Source organism: Rhipicephalus microplus, chromosome 9 (genome assembly GCF_043290135.1).
Source record: "Rhipicephalus microplus isolate Deutch F79 chromosome 9, USDA_Rmic, whole genome shotgun sequence".
Taxonomy (NCBI): domain Eukaryota; kingdom Metazoa; phylum Arthropoda; class Arachnida; order Ixodida; family Ixodidae; genus Rhipicephalus; species Rhipicephalus microplus.
The window spans coordinates 111,895,823-111,909,594 of NC_134708.1; the positions used below are offsets into that span (position 1 = coordinate 111,895,823).

At 46.0% G+C, this 13,772-nt stretch overlaps 1 protein-coding gene across 2 annotated transcripts in view; it reads right to left on the reverse strand.

Moving 5' to 3' along the window:
• The window catches only part of LOC119163084 (glycine receptor subunit alpha-3), a 140,404-nt gene that overhangs the window by 35,336 nt on the left and 91,296 nt on the right, over positions 1-13,772 (reverse strand). For both annotated transcript variants that reach the window (XM_075874248.1, XM_037415021.2), the window contains exon 2: positions 11,084-11,220. In XM_075874248.1, the coding sequence (XP_075730363.1) occupies positions 11,084-11,163 (80 nt within the window). In that variant the 5' untranslated portion in view covers positions 11,164-11,220. The remainder of the gene's footprint in view (positions 1-11,083; positions 11,221-13,772) is intronic.

Consider the following 13,772-nt stretch of genomic DNA (forward strand, 5'->3'; position numbering starts at 1 on the left):
AGTGGCGTGGGTGATCGCTTTGCTAATAGAGGTATTGTTGTCGATCCGTTGGTTTGCGATATGGGTTGTAGAGAGCTTCTCTTCTTCTATCGTTTAGTAACCGTAAGAAAATTTACGGTTACTTGTGAGTATGTGTGTGTGAAGTGTATGTTTGGATACATCCGAACATACACTTCACCTTACGCACTCGCAAGTAACCGTAAATTTTGTTGATGGTACTATAACGATAGAAGAAGAGAAACTCTCTACAACCTTTTATCGCAAACCAACGGATCGACAACAGTATCTCTATTACCAAAGCGATCACCCGCGCCACTGTAAAAACAGTATTCCATACAGCCAGGCTCACCGGTTTAAGCGAATCTGCTCTAGAGACGCTGACTTTGACACGAGCTCACAGAGGCTAAAAGTTATGCTCGAGAAATAGAAAAAAAGCATGCGACACACCAACACATTAGCCCCGCATCTCGTTGCAACTCATGGGAGAAAAATGTAAAAAGACGCTCACATTTCCTTATTGCGTTTCAATATTAAGTGCGAAACATTTCTTAGCGAACTTCGGCAGCTTTGAGCGTATCTATCTATCTATCTATCTATCTATCTATCTATCTATCTATCTATCTATCTATCTATCTATCTATCTATCTATCTATCTATCTATCTATCTATCTATCTATCTATCTATTTATCTGTCTGTCTGTCACTCCATTTACTTCGCGTGAACCAAAATTAGCATGAGAGGGTAAGATGGTGTGACGAATATGACACGCTTGTCAAGACATGAATAATGTCACAATACCGTCCCGTACAATGTCAAAACACTTCCCGCCAGACAGTGGCACATGCCCACGGGCGGTTATGTGCCGCTGGTATGCAGGTATGTGTCACGGGTGATTGACACTTGGTATCCGCTCAGGAACGACGAGAACACACATGGGCAATTTTAACGCACGAGTGTTAAGAAATACCCGACGTCGGTAGCGTCGACCCGACGAGTCGCAGCTGGAATCAAACCCAAGCATTCTGGGTGCCAATGAAACATTTTACCACAAAGCTACGCCAGGTCTCGGAACTACTTTTCGAATAATCGTTAATCTTTGTGAAACAGTAACACTGGCTTCAGTGCTGCCTACCCAATTTTACAAACATTACATATGTACTATTTTGATACAGCCGTCACGTCGTGATAACGTCAGATCTTGTTAGTTGCCATGCGTTGAAGTTGCTTTATGCAGCAGTGTCTAGGGGAAGCGTCTTCTCGAGCATCAGTGCTTGATATCAGCTTCTGGTGTTGCTAATACGCATATTCCAGCTGGCATCATTGTGCAAGTGCGAACAACTGGTTATGTAAAGGTCTGCAACTCTTCAACGTATGTCTGTGTGTGCGACATTTGTACAATAATTTAGCGTCATTTTATGATGTGTCACCCAATAAAAAAATTGCAACACGATCACCTTACCTCCGCATGCTTCGCATAACGTCGATTCCCAGGTACGTGAGATCATCCAAATTTTTTTATCTAGAGCTTTATTAATATTTTGAAGCAAGAACTTACAATAAAGATTACAAAATTATTATAACAAATTAAAATACTGTTTGCAACGTCAGAGCAGAGTTGTCTACGTAGAGGACCAACGTCACTGAATTGCCGTGCACCTAGGGCCATTCATACGCACACGTCATGCCCTCAATCTCTGGGCGCCCGCCGGCAGAGGAGAGGGGAGCAGCGTTCATCTTGAAATTTGACCCATTTCCGCGGCGCGCAAATTTTGGCAGACGTAATCATGTACGCCGTGTCTACGCGTTGCGCTTGTCAGCTCAAAATTGACAAACAAACCTGGTAAGTGGCCTTTAACAGATAATCATATAGATGAACAGTTCATCGAGATGATAGATTACCAGGAGATCCATTTCACTTGAGGTTCACATGGTGATCTGATAACTTATTATCGATTCCCGTGAGGTCACGATTTTAGAGGGCTGGAAACTGGCTGGTCATAAGTATCGCGTTTGTTATATGTTGCTTATATTGTCTATGTAGCCTGATACCAGCTGGTCATGCGCTTTCATTACCACAGCTTCAGGTGTTTTCAGGGTCGCGGACTGTTTGAGTTCATGAAATCTGCGTTGTTGCGGGGGTTGTAAAGATTGTCGGGCGCATTTGAAAATGCTGCTCTCAATTGAGGGAACGGAAAGCTTTCAATAGCACCCACGCCACTTACCTAAAAAGCGGTAGTGTTTTTTTTTTGTTCTTTTTTCGCTCTTTTCTATGCTGTGTAATATTCCTGGGAACAACACAGCTCTGTTGGCCATACTTCTGCCTTTTCTTACGCAAGTAACGAATTCTTCTTCCCACATAATTTTAAAATGTGAAAAAAAATCTGTACATTGAGGTAAAATGAGCCTGTTGCTGCATTACTAGCAGATAACAACTTCTTCACTATTGTAACCTAGTTTAGCCTAAAGTTTTATCCCCTAAACAACATTGGCCAGCACTTACCAAGATTTGCGCACCCTTAGGCTTTAAAATTCGATGTCTGTCTGCTTAATTAAACATCAGCAGCTAACGCTAGGGCAATAATAAAGCAAATATCGTGTTCAGGTTGAATTCAAATTTTTATTAACTCATTTATTCGCCATTTAAACAATGTGCGTGATATAACACTAAAAAGGGCGTCCCAAAACATCGAATCTCTCTTCAAAGCGTGTTCTATCTTTAATTGACGCAACGTGCGCCGAAGTATAACACAATAACGGCCAGACGTCGAAGCCGTAAAATTGACAATGAATAAAATATCTCGCACCTCCAATGTCTAGTTGTGGTTTAATTACCAACGTAATGCTTTGGTCAATCTAGCGACATCGTGTGTAAATGCATCTCGAAAAAAAAAAGAACTTCGTGCGAATAAGCAATGCTTCAATCATGATGGCATAGGCTCGCCCTTCTGATTAAAATAAACAAAGGTCAACATGTTCCCGCATAAATCTTTTGTCTATAACCGATTTTAACATGTTTTTTTCTGTCGCGGTCGGTTAGCGAATATGGCATGCTCAAACACTCTCCCTCCCCCCCCCCCCCCGAATATGTCGACAGGCATCAATGCGGCTCCATACTTGAAGTATTGCCTAGATGAAAAATCCTCCATGTTTCAACAAGCAACAAGCCAAGCATGGTGCAGTAGCTATAAAAACAGAGCATTTTGAAGACAGAAACCAGAGGTACAAAAATGAAAAAAAAATGGTATTAAAAGCGCTGCCTTCAACGCATGCTGCTTATCTCGCTTCTATTCGGTGTACTCGTGCATTGTCTCGGTTTTTCAAAAAGTTTTGCTGCTGCTGCCCCAAGCGCGCAAAACTTTTCACCCCCGGGAGCGAAAGCCACGCTTGTCTGCGCTGGCTGCCCGCAGCCGATAAGATGAAAAAAAAAGAAGCATGGTCGATTAGAGCTAGAAGGATGTGAAGGAATGTGAGTGTTATAACTGCGCAGCTTGCAGGATGCAAGTTGTTTGTTTTCATCCGCGCTTTCCCATTTTTCTTGGTGCCCCTGTAGTCTTAATCTCACCTTCTTTTCTAGCGGGACGTAGATGGAGTTGAGCCGAAAACAAACGGAAAGCCTCCAAGGCACGAACCCTTCCAGCGGGGCACGTTTCGCATGATAAAGTGCTAAAGGCGACCTGCCAGAACTAAAATGCCAAGCGCAAGTGCGATAAGTAACCAGAAAGTACAAAAAAATGTGTAAATATGCCCATTCCAAATCTTTTTTTGTTCCACGTTTCCATTATTTCTTACCGTGGTCGGCGTTTGTGATTGGGCTGTGTGATATAAAAGATCGGTAGTGTGAGCCCCAACGGTACAAGGTGGGTACCTAGATACACGCATACCTCGAGATCAAGGCTGGATTTTTTTTCTCCGAAATGAGCGTTTGCTTACTTGCGGTTTGGGAAATTTAGTTACGCTATGGATAATTGTTGCAATATCAATATTTTTGAAAATTTATGTCGGGAAGTGACGTGACAGTTTCAGCAGCTAATCCTAGATCAAAGAATGATCAGCATATATAAGCGAAGCACGTCGAAACCTGGGTAGTCAGTATGCTGGTATTTTGCACTCAGCGCTAGAGTGCGATGTCAGGCGTGAAATTACTATCCTGAAGTTCCGGCTAGATGAGCTCCGAATGTTGGAGGGGCTAACATGCAGAAGCAAACTCGTGGCGTCAGTTTTTTTATGTAATGTGATTTCTAGAGGCCAAAAGATTAGAATACACAAATGAATGACCATACACGCGCAATTTTCTATAATCTGATTTGCACAAGATAGTGAGACATAAATGCAATCGCTATTCGAGACTTCAAATGATTGCTTACCCCCAAGCGGCCACACAGGGAAACGGTGCTAATAGGGTCAGCTTTGAAAGGAGTTTTGTTATAACGCTGCGCGCTTTGAGAAGCGGCTGCATAGTATTCTTAATTTCGCCATGTGCACACGCGAGCCCGAAAAAGAGGGAGGCGATGTCCAAGGACAGTTGCAGCATGCCGCAATGCGTGGTATGTTTGAAAGACGACCACGTATTGTTCTATCACTTCCTGAAGGATGGAGACGACAAGTGACAGAAAACAGAGCGAATCAGAAACTTACGCAGGGAAAACAAGGTGATGGACATACATTATGGGGGAGGAGGCGCTGCGCTCGCCATTAAGAGCGGACGCACCTCATCTCATCTGCACAAATTTCGAATGAAGCCGTAGGAAGTTCACTGCCTTGATCAAAAGTTTGATTACCACGGACTCCCGAACAATCACGCGGACCTGCGACCCCAAGTTTCCCGTTGTCACACAGGTCCCGTTAAGTAGGGAGGCGATCGCCGGGCTAATTCCAAGGGCCGAAGTATCGGCCCCCCGAACCACACCACGAAAGCGTGGACAATTTAGAAGTGGTCCTTTTTGGCGCGCCAGCGGACGCCGGCTGTGGCCCAAAGAACAAGTCAGAGCCGAGACTTGATAAACAAAACGAAATTATATTCTCAATATTGGCAGATCAAAAACAATGCACAAGTATGCACACTCCGCAATAGTTGAGTACAATATGTCACCAAACAAACAACGTACTACACAGTACAATCAGCCACACTCGAAACAATGGACACAGACAACAATACGCACTACAATGCAGTCGCATGCAGTGAACAACGAAGACACTAGAGAGATAGGACTAAAGAGCCAAGACTAAAGAGATAGGAAACCTATTCAGTCTAAAGTTCTTGGAACAAAAGTCTGGATGATACTCTTCCGAGGATCACTCAGTCAAAGTCCAGCGTTGTTGTCGTTCCGCTGCCCTCGAAGTTTCTCTTCCAGGAAACCTCGCGTCTTCAATTGGCCACTCTCCAAGCTTCAAACTTCTTCGCCGGAAACACGCCGGCTTCACACACGCAGCTGTTGCCACGCGTCTTCGCTCGATAGCGGTAAACACACACCCTTGCCTGTAGCTCGAGTCGTCACCCCTCAGGTGGAAATCATCTTCTTCTCCCGCTTTGTCTCTACGGACAAAACCTTCGCCGACTACACGGCGAAATCCCTACGCGCTCTGACGCTAACTTCCGTCTTCTCCTGATCTCTCGTCTCGGCTGCTCGATTAAATACCTTCCGCGCGAGATTCCAGAAAGTTCGCATCATTTCGTCGGCGCGATGCGCAGCGAAGGCTGGGGGAAAGGTCGAGAGGATACGAGGGCCGTCCGCGACGGATGACTCAACCCGACATACCACGCCCCTTTCCATCTAGAAATTTCGAGTGCTCGCTCGGCCGCCGATGTGGGGTGAGGAGGTTCGTCGGCGAATCTACACTTCCGAGGGGAGAGGGAGCGTGCCCGGGGAGCTTGTTTTCTTCTTTTTTTTCTTTTTTTGACCTCGCGGCGTCACTCCGGCGTTTCGTCGCGACAATTTGGCGGCGCGCCCGTTTTTGAGCACTCGTTCTGTGACACCCGTTCAGCATGCATTTTTTTGACTTTTTATGACCACATTTACAATGGCGACGCACGCGTAGAGTTCTGGGCCTACAGGTGCTTCGGCAGAGCTAGGCCGCGTCCACTGCTCGCGGACACGATAGAGTGGGCTCCACAGGAAAGATCCATCAAGAAGGTGGACGAAACAGCGTCCAACGACACTCCCGATGGGCATGACGATAAAGATAACGTCACCAACCTGCCCGAAGCCGAGACGGTTGCTGACGGCTGGATTGAAGTTACGCGATGGAAAAAAAAAACGTGAAGCTAGGCACGACGACGAACCATCTTTGCAGCGCGAGAACGAAATGCGCGGCTAAAATGGAGGAATTGTGAAGGAAATCCTACGTACGAGTGAAATTCTGGGGCTTCCGAAAGGAGACAATTGGGTGATCATGAGGCCACAGAATGACATGAACCTCCGCATGGCGGGTGGGTTGGCATTGGACGAAACAATCAGGTGAACGGCCAGCATAAATGCGGACGAAACAATCACGATTTACTCAACCACACTCAAAACATCCTAGTTGCCAGCACGCCCGACGAGGAAACGGCAAGCAATTTAGCAAGGATCCGGTCAATCGCAGTGGGGGACAAAGAACACGAGGTCAGTGCGTATGTCTCTGCGCCAGAAGAAATGGTCAATGGCATAAAAATGGACGTTCCGCTCAGTTATACAAAAGATGAACTCTCTCGTGCACTGGTCACTACGAGGAACCCCAATCTCGCATAAGCGAAGAGACTCGGAACCACCAACACAGTAATCATCCTCTACGAAGGAAACATAGTCCTGACTTGAGTTTACTTTAACAGCACATTGAGAAGGGTCGCACTCTACCAGAAGCAACTCGATTTTGGTCGAGATTGCGGAAAACTCGATCACAGAGCCGACGTGTGCCCGAGACCGGAAGTAAAACTCTGTTTGATTTGCAGCAAGAAAAACCCAATTGCCGTTCACAAGTGCTCGCCAAGTTGCAAAATCATCGGGGAAGCCAACCCTACCGCCGATCAGTCATGTAAAGAAAAGTACAAGGTTCCGTACGTGGTCAAGGCGAGGAGATTGCTTGCGAAAAGCAGGGATGACCGGGAGTCTGGGAAAGAGGGCGCACTCACTCCCGAAGATGGCGCGGGGGACCAGTACGCGGCCCTCTTGCAGCATTACTCATCGGAACGTCACCGAAGGACAGGCCGTCGAAGTCTAGCTCCCGACAACGCAACAGAGCCATTGACCCCCACTCCTTCTCATCGGCGGTAAGAAAGAGGCCTCGCAGTAGAAGCAAAAGCCGCAGCCGAAGCCGTAGCCATACTGGACGAAACTCAAGTAGCAAGCCCAGTTTCTCATCGAGCAACGGGCAGCCTGCACCTGGCGGAAAGCCGAAGAAATCATGCAAGGTTACTTGGTCAAACCTGGGAGCTCAAAAACGGATGAGCTTGGAAGGAAGCTCACTCTTGAAAACCTAGGGAAGATTTTGAACTCGCCAATCGGGGCGAGGTTAGAGAAGTAAGACAAAGACAACAGAAAACTAAGGGACAAACTGAGCAGGGTGAAACTACAAAGCAAGAAATCGTAGAAAATCGACGAATGGTAAAATTGCTAAACGAAATCTTCAAGCGCATCGCGGGACACGCTGGAGGAGCCCCCATCCAGCGTGGGCCCAGGTAGCACAGAAGTGCGGTGGCAGAAGAGGAGATTGACATGCTCAGCGTGGACGGACCGACAGTTGGGTCCAAACTCAAAAATCTGAGTGGCGCGAAAGCAGCTGATACAGAGATCACGCAAGAACACCCAGGTCAAGTGCCAAGAAAGTAGACGTGCTTGAGCAAATGATAAACAAGTTGGCGGATAAAACGCAATGCCTTTTATAAATGCTTCTCACAAGACTAAACGCGCTCGACGCTTTACGGAATGCCCAACACGCAACCGTAAACACTCAACCTCTGACTATGAGCCAGTGAATAAAAGACCTAGAACGAAGGAAGGCGCTGCTGTAGCCCAGTGAAGGGGTCTGTGTCCCCCCTCCCGTCATTAACGATCCGACAATCGAAACAGAAGCAATAAAGCCATTGTAATCCGCCCTAGAGTAGAAGGGATGCACGGTCAGTCGAACCCCTCCAACACCGTCGCACGACCATGGCTACGCCTCGTGTGCACAACGGCGGACTCATCGTCTGCCAGTGGAACTGCAGACGCTCTAAACACAAAAAAGCTACATTGAAGCAGTGAAGCAGTACATGAAAACACTTTCTAAAAATAAGCTTACAGACGTGATTGCCTTACAAGAAACTTATGACCACGCCAAGCTTCAGGAGTACGTTACGCATGTCCGTTCTCCGAAAGCACGGGGTGGAACATCACAATGTGCATCCTAGTAAGAAGAGGAACAGCGTATATTGAACGTGAGCTGGACGTGGCGAGCGACATCGATAACTCACTAATAGAAATTATACCGACCAAGGGCATGCATCTTTGAGCTGCATATGCACAACACGTTAACCAAAATCATCGAGGCTCAGTGGACCGCGCAGCCCGAGAGACTGTTGGACAGCAAGACCGGAAGAACCATCATCGACTCCCGATATCGATTCGTTACTACGGGATGCGGGGACTAAAGGACGTGCTATTGCCAGCGGTCAAGAATGCTATACTACCAGAGAATATGCCCAGAAACATGCACCCAGTGCACGATTCCGAGAGGCGCAGATGCAAAGTGGAGGTGACCCTTAAAAGCAAGGCTGCCGAGAGGATATCCTTTTTGTCAACGCTGCTAGCCCCCCCCCCCCCCGGCGCAACTGCAGGACAACACCAGAACGAGCGAGAGCCACAACGGTGCCAATCAACACCTTCCTTCTCCATGGCGGCGGTCGACACGAGGGAACGAACTCTGGTGACGGGATCTGCGAGGCTCCCATCGGCTGAGACGGCAGAAAAAATGCCCATATCTCTCGCAATAATTCATAGTTGAAACGAGGACACCCTTATCGTGAGTGACGCCAAGACGGCGGTTTGAAACTTTAAGAAGAGATGGGTCTCTGTCGAAGCAGCGCACATGCAAAGATTTCAAGTCTGGCGCGATTGCCACCAAGTTTCTCAAGTGGTTCCGCGCGCACACTAGAGAGCTTGGCCTCGACCAAAAATCTGACTACTCGTCGAACCACAACGAACGAACCCAATTCGTCGCGAAACTGCTAACTTGCCGTGACGCAGACAAAAGGACTGCCGATGTGCGACACATCGATGATGGTGAGGCTCCAGAGGTCGGAGGACATGATACCTCTGCGACGACGATAACAGACCCAGAGGCCTTACAGGACTGCAAGGACATGATGGTTACTTTCCACGAGATTCTCAACATTATAGAATAACGCCACGACATTAACCCCCCCCCCCCCCACCCCAACATGCAGCTAGAGAGGCTTCTGTTCTGAGGCGTCTGCAGACTGATACATTTGACAATCCCCGGCACCTGCATAGACTGTGTCCCTCGCTTAACACGTCACCCGGCTGTCCGTGGTGCAGACACGAGCCAGCCGATATGGCAGATAAACTTTAGCAGTGCGATTGCGGTGTTCACCGCCACTACTCGGACGAGCGTGAGTGCAGCCCAGGACGACTGGCTGAGCGGTGGCGAGCCGCCATTCTCAGCCCACGTGCAGTGGACCTAATCTATGTTGTTCAGCGAGCCAGGCCTATCGTTGAGCACTTCGACCGATGTTCCACAGATGAAGGCTTCTGGTAGCCCAGCTCGGGCCAGTGACTCCTCGCTGGATCCTTAATAAAGTTTGTTACCTTTCTACACTACAGTTGTTTGTTCAAATCAATTTGCTCGCAACGACATAATTGTCCTCGCTGAGTACACCGCTATTTATCGCATGTGCATTTTTAATAACATTTCTTCTGTAGCGGCGGAGTAAAGTTTCGTTTTATAAGCAAGCGTTTAAGGGAATTGTTGCGTTACGTGTTTGGCTGTATCTTTCCCATGTGCTTGTTTTTCGCACAAGTCGTAATGCTAACCATTCTAATATTAGGCAGCTGTAACTTTTTCTATCTCCCTCGTACGTGTTTGATTTCGCATGAGTGGTAATACAGGCTCACCAATGCACGCGCGAAAGTCACTTGAGCGTAGCGTGCGTGTATGTAGGTTTGTTCGTCGTGGGCATGCATATATCTGCTTTGAATATGAACTACTGCTAACACGAACAAGTGAGTGTTCGGAAGCACACGACCGTAATCATCAGAAACCTAGTAATTGTATCGGCAAACGAAAAAAAAAGAGGCACTTGTATTGAAACCGACACTATTATTTGCTTTTATTCAAGATGCACTGGCACAGGCATAGCTTCATTTTCTAATCAATTCAATGGCGTGTGTATTCAGCTTTTGGCTGGCAAAAAAAAATGTAAAGGTACATGCGATCGTAACCGCGATCTGTAGTGTAGTTACCTCGAAAGCTATCAAGACCTCGCCTGTAGCAGTGTAGTAATGCAGCCCAAAAGCACTAGCGCTTTTCAAAGAGGCCCTTATCACGTGAGCAGTTGCCTTCTTCAACTTCCAGCTCGTTAGACCATTTCTTCAGTTTGAAGTATGTAAGACCCTGTTCGCCGAAGAGGCATGATGTTTGCACAAAAAGAGCAATTACTACCACTGTTCCTGCTGTGAAATTTTTTATGCCGAGGACAATGATGTAGTTGTGTCTGGAACCATTACCTCTTCGATGAAGCAACGTGATTCAATGCCACAATCAAAGAAATTCAGCACAAATCGAAGTAAGAGTGCTGCCTTGAAACTGTGAAGCGTTGCCATTTTTGGTTTTCGATCACTGTTGCGAGCAGACGGGGCGTTTTAAGAGTTGCGAATTGCCCTCTCTTCAGCTCTACTCTGTGTAAATGCTATCAAGGTGCAGTCAAGATTTTTGACAAACATTCCTGATGTTAAATTTTGAATGAGTGTATTCGATGACTAGAGGTATGCTCCCTGAGCCATCGGTAAACTTGTCTACAATGGAGAATTTTACGCAGGGACAGATATATGTATGTGTACATACGCAGACACTACGGAGAGAACGTATAATAGAGCCGGAAATACATACGCCGAGACGTAGGCCGCTGCTGCGGTGGCTATGAACAGAGCGAGTGACCCGTTCCGAAACTGGCGAGCAGGGCGGCTCATGTCTCCCGACAAGGGGCCGCATGTGGCTTGACTGATGCTCTGGAGTTTGGCCTCATCCTGTGAGAAAAATCAATGAATTAATCCTAAGTTTGTTTTATATCTATCTATCTATCTAGCTATCTATCTATCTATCTATCTATCTATCTATCTATCTATCTATCTATCTATCTATCTATCTATCTATCTATCTATCTATCTATCTATCTATCTATCTATCTATCTATCTATCTATCTATCTATCTAGCGATCTATCTATGCAAACATATCACTGAAGATACATATTTCTAATATCACTGCTGCAACAATGCTATGTTAAAGAACCAGCACTCTGAAGACGTGTTTCCATTCAGAATTCTCTAGGGTTCTTTGTTTTGATGATAACCAGGAGACGTTTGATTACTCAATATCCAAAATTCATTTCGTAAACAAACTACAATGTGTTTGCGTCCGTCACAGTCTCAAATGATGCAATCCCGGTAATTTGCAGTGAGATTCGTATTAGATGGCCACTGTGGAAGCGACGAAACAATATGGCGCATCTTCTGTGAGTTTCTTCTGCGCAATGTGCAGTGAGGTCTTGGTCTATACAGGTCACACGATAAACCGATGAAAAATAACAAACACAGCACAGGCGCAGACTAGGTGGTGTACAACGTAGAAAAGAAAGAAGAAAAAAAAGTGTAAACTCGCACAAGGTGTGAAGCAAAAAAATAAGGATATAATCATATAAATATACACGGGTATCATAGTCTGCAGGTGACCCTAAGGTGCCGCTCAGTGAAATTCATGACATGCTTACGCACCTGTCGCCCTATGTTCTAATGTGCAAGGCTTCAGTCACTTTTCTTGCAATCTGATTTTTTAAATGCTTGAGTAACATTCTGTTGTAGGAGAATGGTGTGAGTGCAGCATTCATAACAATAAACCGCGAAAGAAAACGTCTTTTTCTTTCTCAATGAGAGTCAGTGTTCCCCAAGAATAATGTTGACGCACCTTCCGTTTTTGCCTATGTAAGATTTTTTCACGTGATACTGGTATTTGATACTGAATATACTCTTTGCATTTTGTCTAGTGGAAGGTGCACTTCAATCAACAATCGCCAGGAACACTTTCATTGCTTTTGCTCTGCTTAGAAATGCTTTTTCTCACTTTTGCGCAAATGTACACGAACTTACGGGGAGACGAAAAAACTACGCCAACGTCATATTGTATGGCCCCATTTTTTGTACCACGTTCCCCTCGGGTGAGCGTATGGTATGACCGTGTACTTTCTTTTTTTGGCTCTGGTGGTCCGGTTATCAATTCCAGCCTGTATTCCATTTGTTTTCAGATGTTTGCGCATCTTTTTGCACGCTTTGGCAATGACGTGATCTGGATAACCCGCTTGCTGAAGTCTGATGAGTGATTGAATAAAGCTTACTTGCAACCAATCCTGTCAAGATTTCTGGAGTGCATAATGAACGCAAGAAAAGGCCATACTCTGCTTTATTATTTTTGAATGATTCGATGTAAGTTTAGTAAAAGCGTTAGTGAACGAGAACACACGAGCACGTATAAGGTCTTCCTGAAGGTGTATGAACAAGAGGGCCTCTTCCTTCATCATCTCAGCCGTGAAGTTTAGGCTACTGCCGATCGCACAGAACACTTTAAACATATTCACCGAATCTCGACAATTGTCACCTTCATTTAACAGCAGTAAATAATCATTAACTTAACGGAAAATATGTGTGACCATTTGCTCCATACCATCTCCCAACTTTCAGTCCGCCAAGCCCATTCGATACCAAGGAAAGTGATTGAAGCCTTCCACATTAGAAGGAAGTGTGATAAGCTTGTCACTGTGCCGTCAAATTAGCTAGGTGACGGATCGTTCATGTCACTTTGCAGCCCCCGCAAAATGTGATACCCCTGTATATCAACATCTGTCTATTTACTTGAGGCCTGTTCGTAGCGTTTGCTGTTTGGTATATTTTGTTATATTGTACATCGCCCTAAATTGTTTTATCCAAAAGATTTCAGCTGCGAGTCAGCGTTAGTCTGAGGTTTCTTATTCTTTGTCGTCAATTCCTGTAGACTGTATTCGCAATGCCCACAGCCTATAGCGGCGCGCCGTGCAACCCAAGATGACTGCGGAGGGATGATCAACACGTCAACTCACATAGAAAAAGATAGGCCGCACAGACGCGCTCCCGTGCCGCTTTCACCGGATGAACTCTAGATATTCATATGAATGTATATAGAACCAAAGTACTTTTCCAAACTATAGGAACCGCTGAATGTTCACTACCTCATTTCTAGCCGCAGTGTGCAGGGTGTTGGTGTCATCTGGTGATTCGTGTATCAACGATGCTTTGCGTAATCCTGTGCATGCTACAGAAAACTGCGCGAACTAGAATTCACGTATAAACTGAACGGCACTCCGAGATAATTTTTACCGAACGTGCCTGGCAAATTCGCCGCTGTAGTAATTGATTGATATGTGGGATTTAACGTTCTAAAACCACCATATGATTATGAGAGACGCCGCAGTGGAGGGCTTCGGAAATTTCGACCACCCGGAGACTTTAACATGAACCAAAATTTGAGCGCATGGGCCTACAACATTTCCG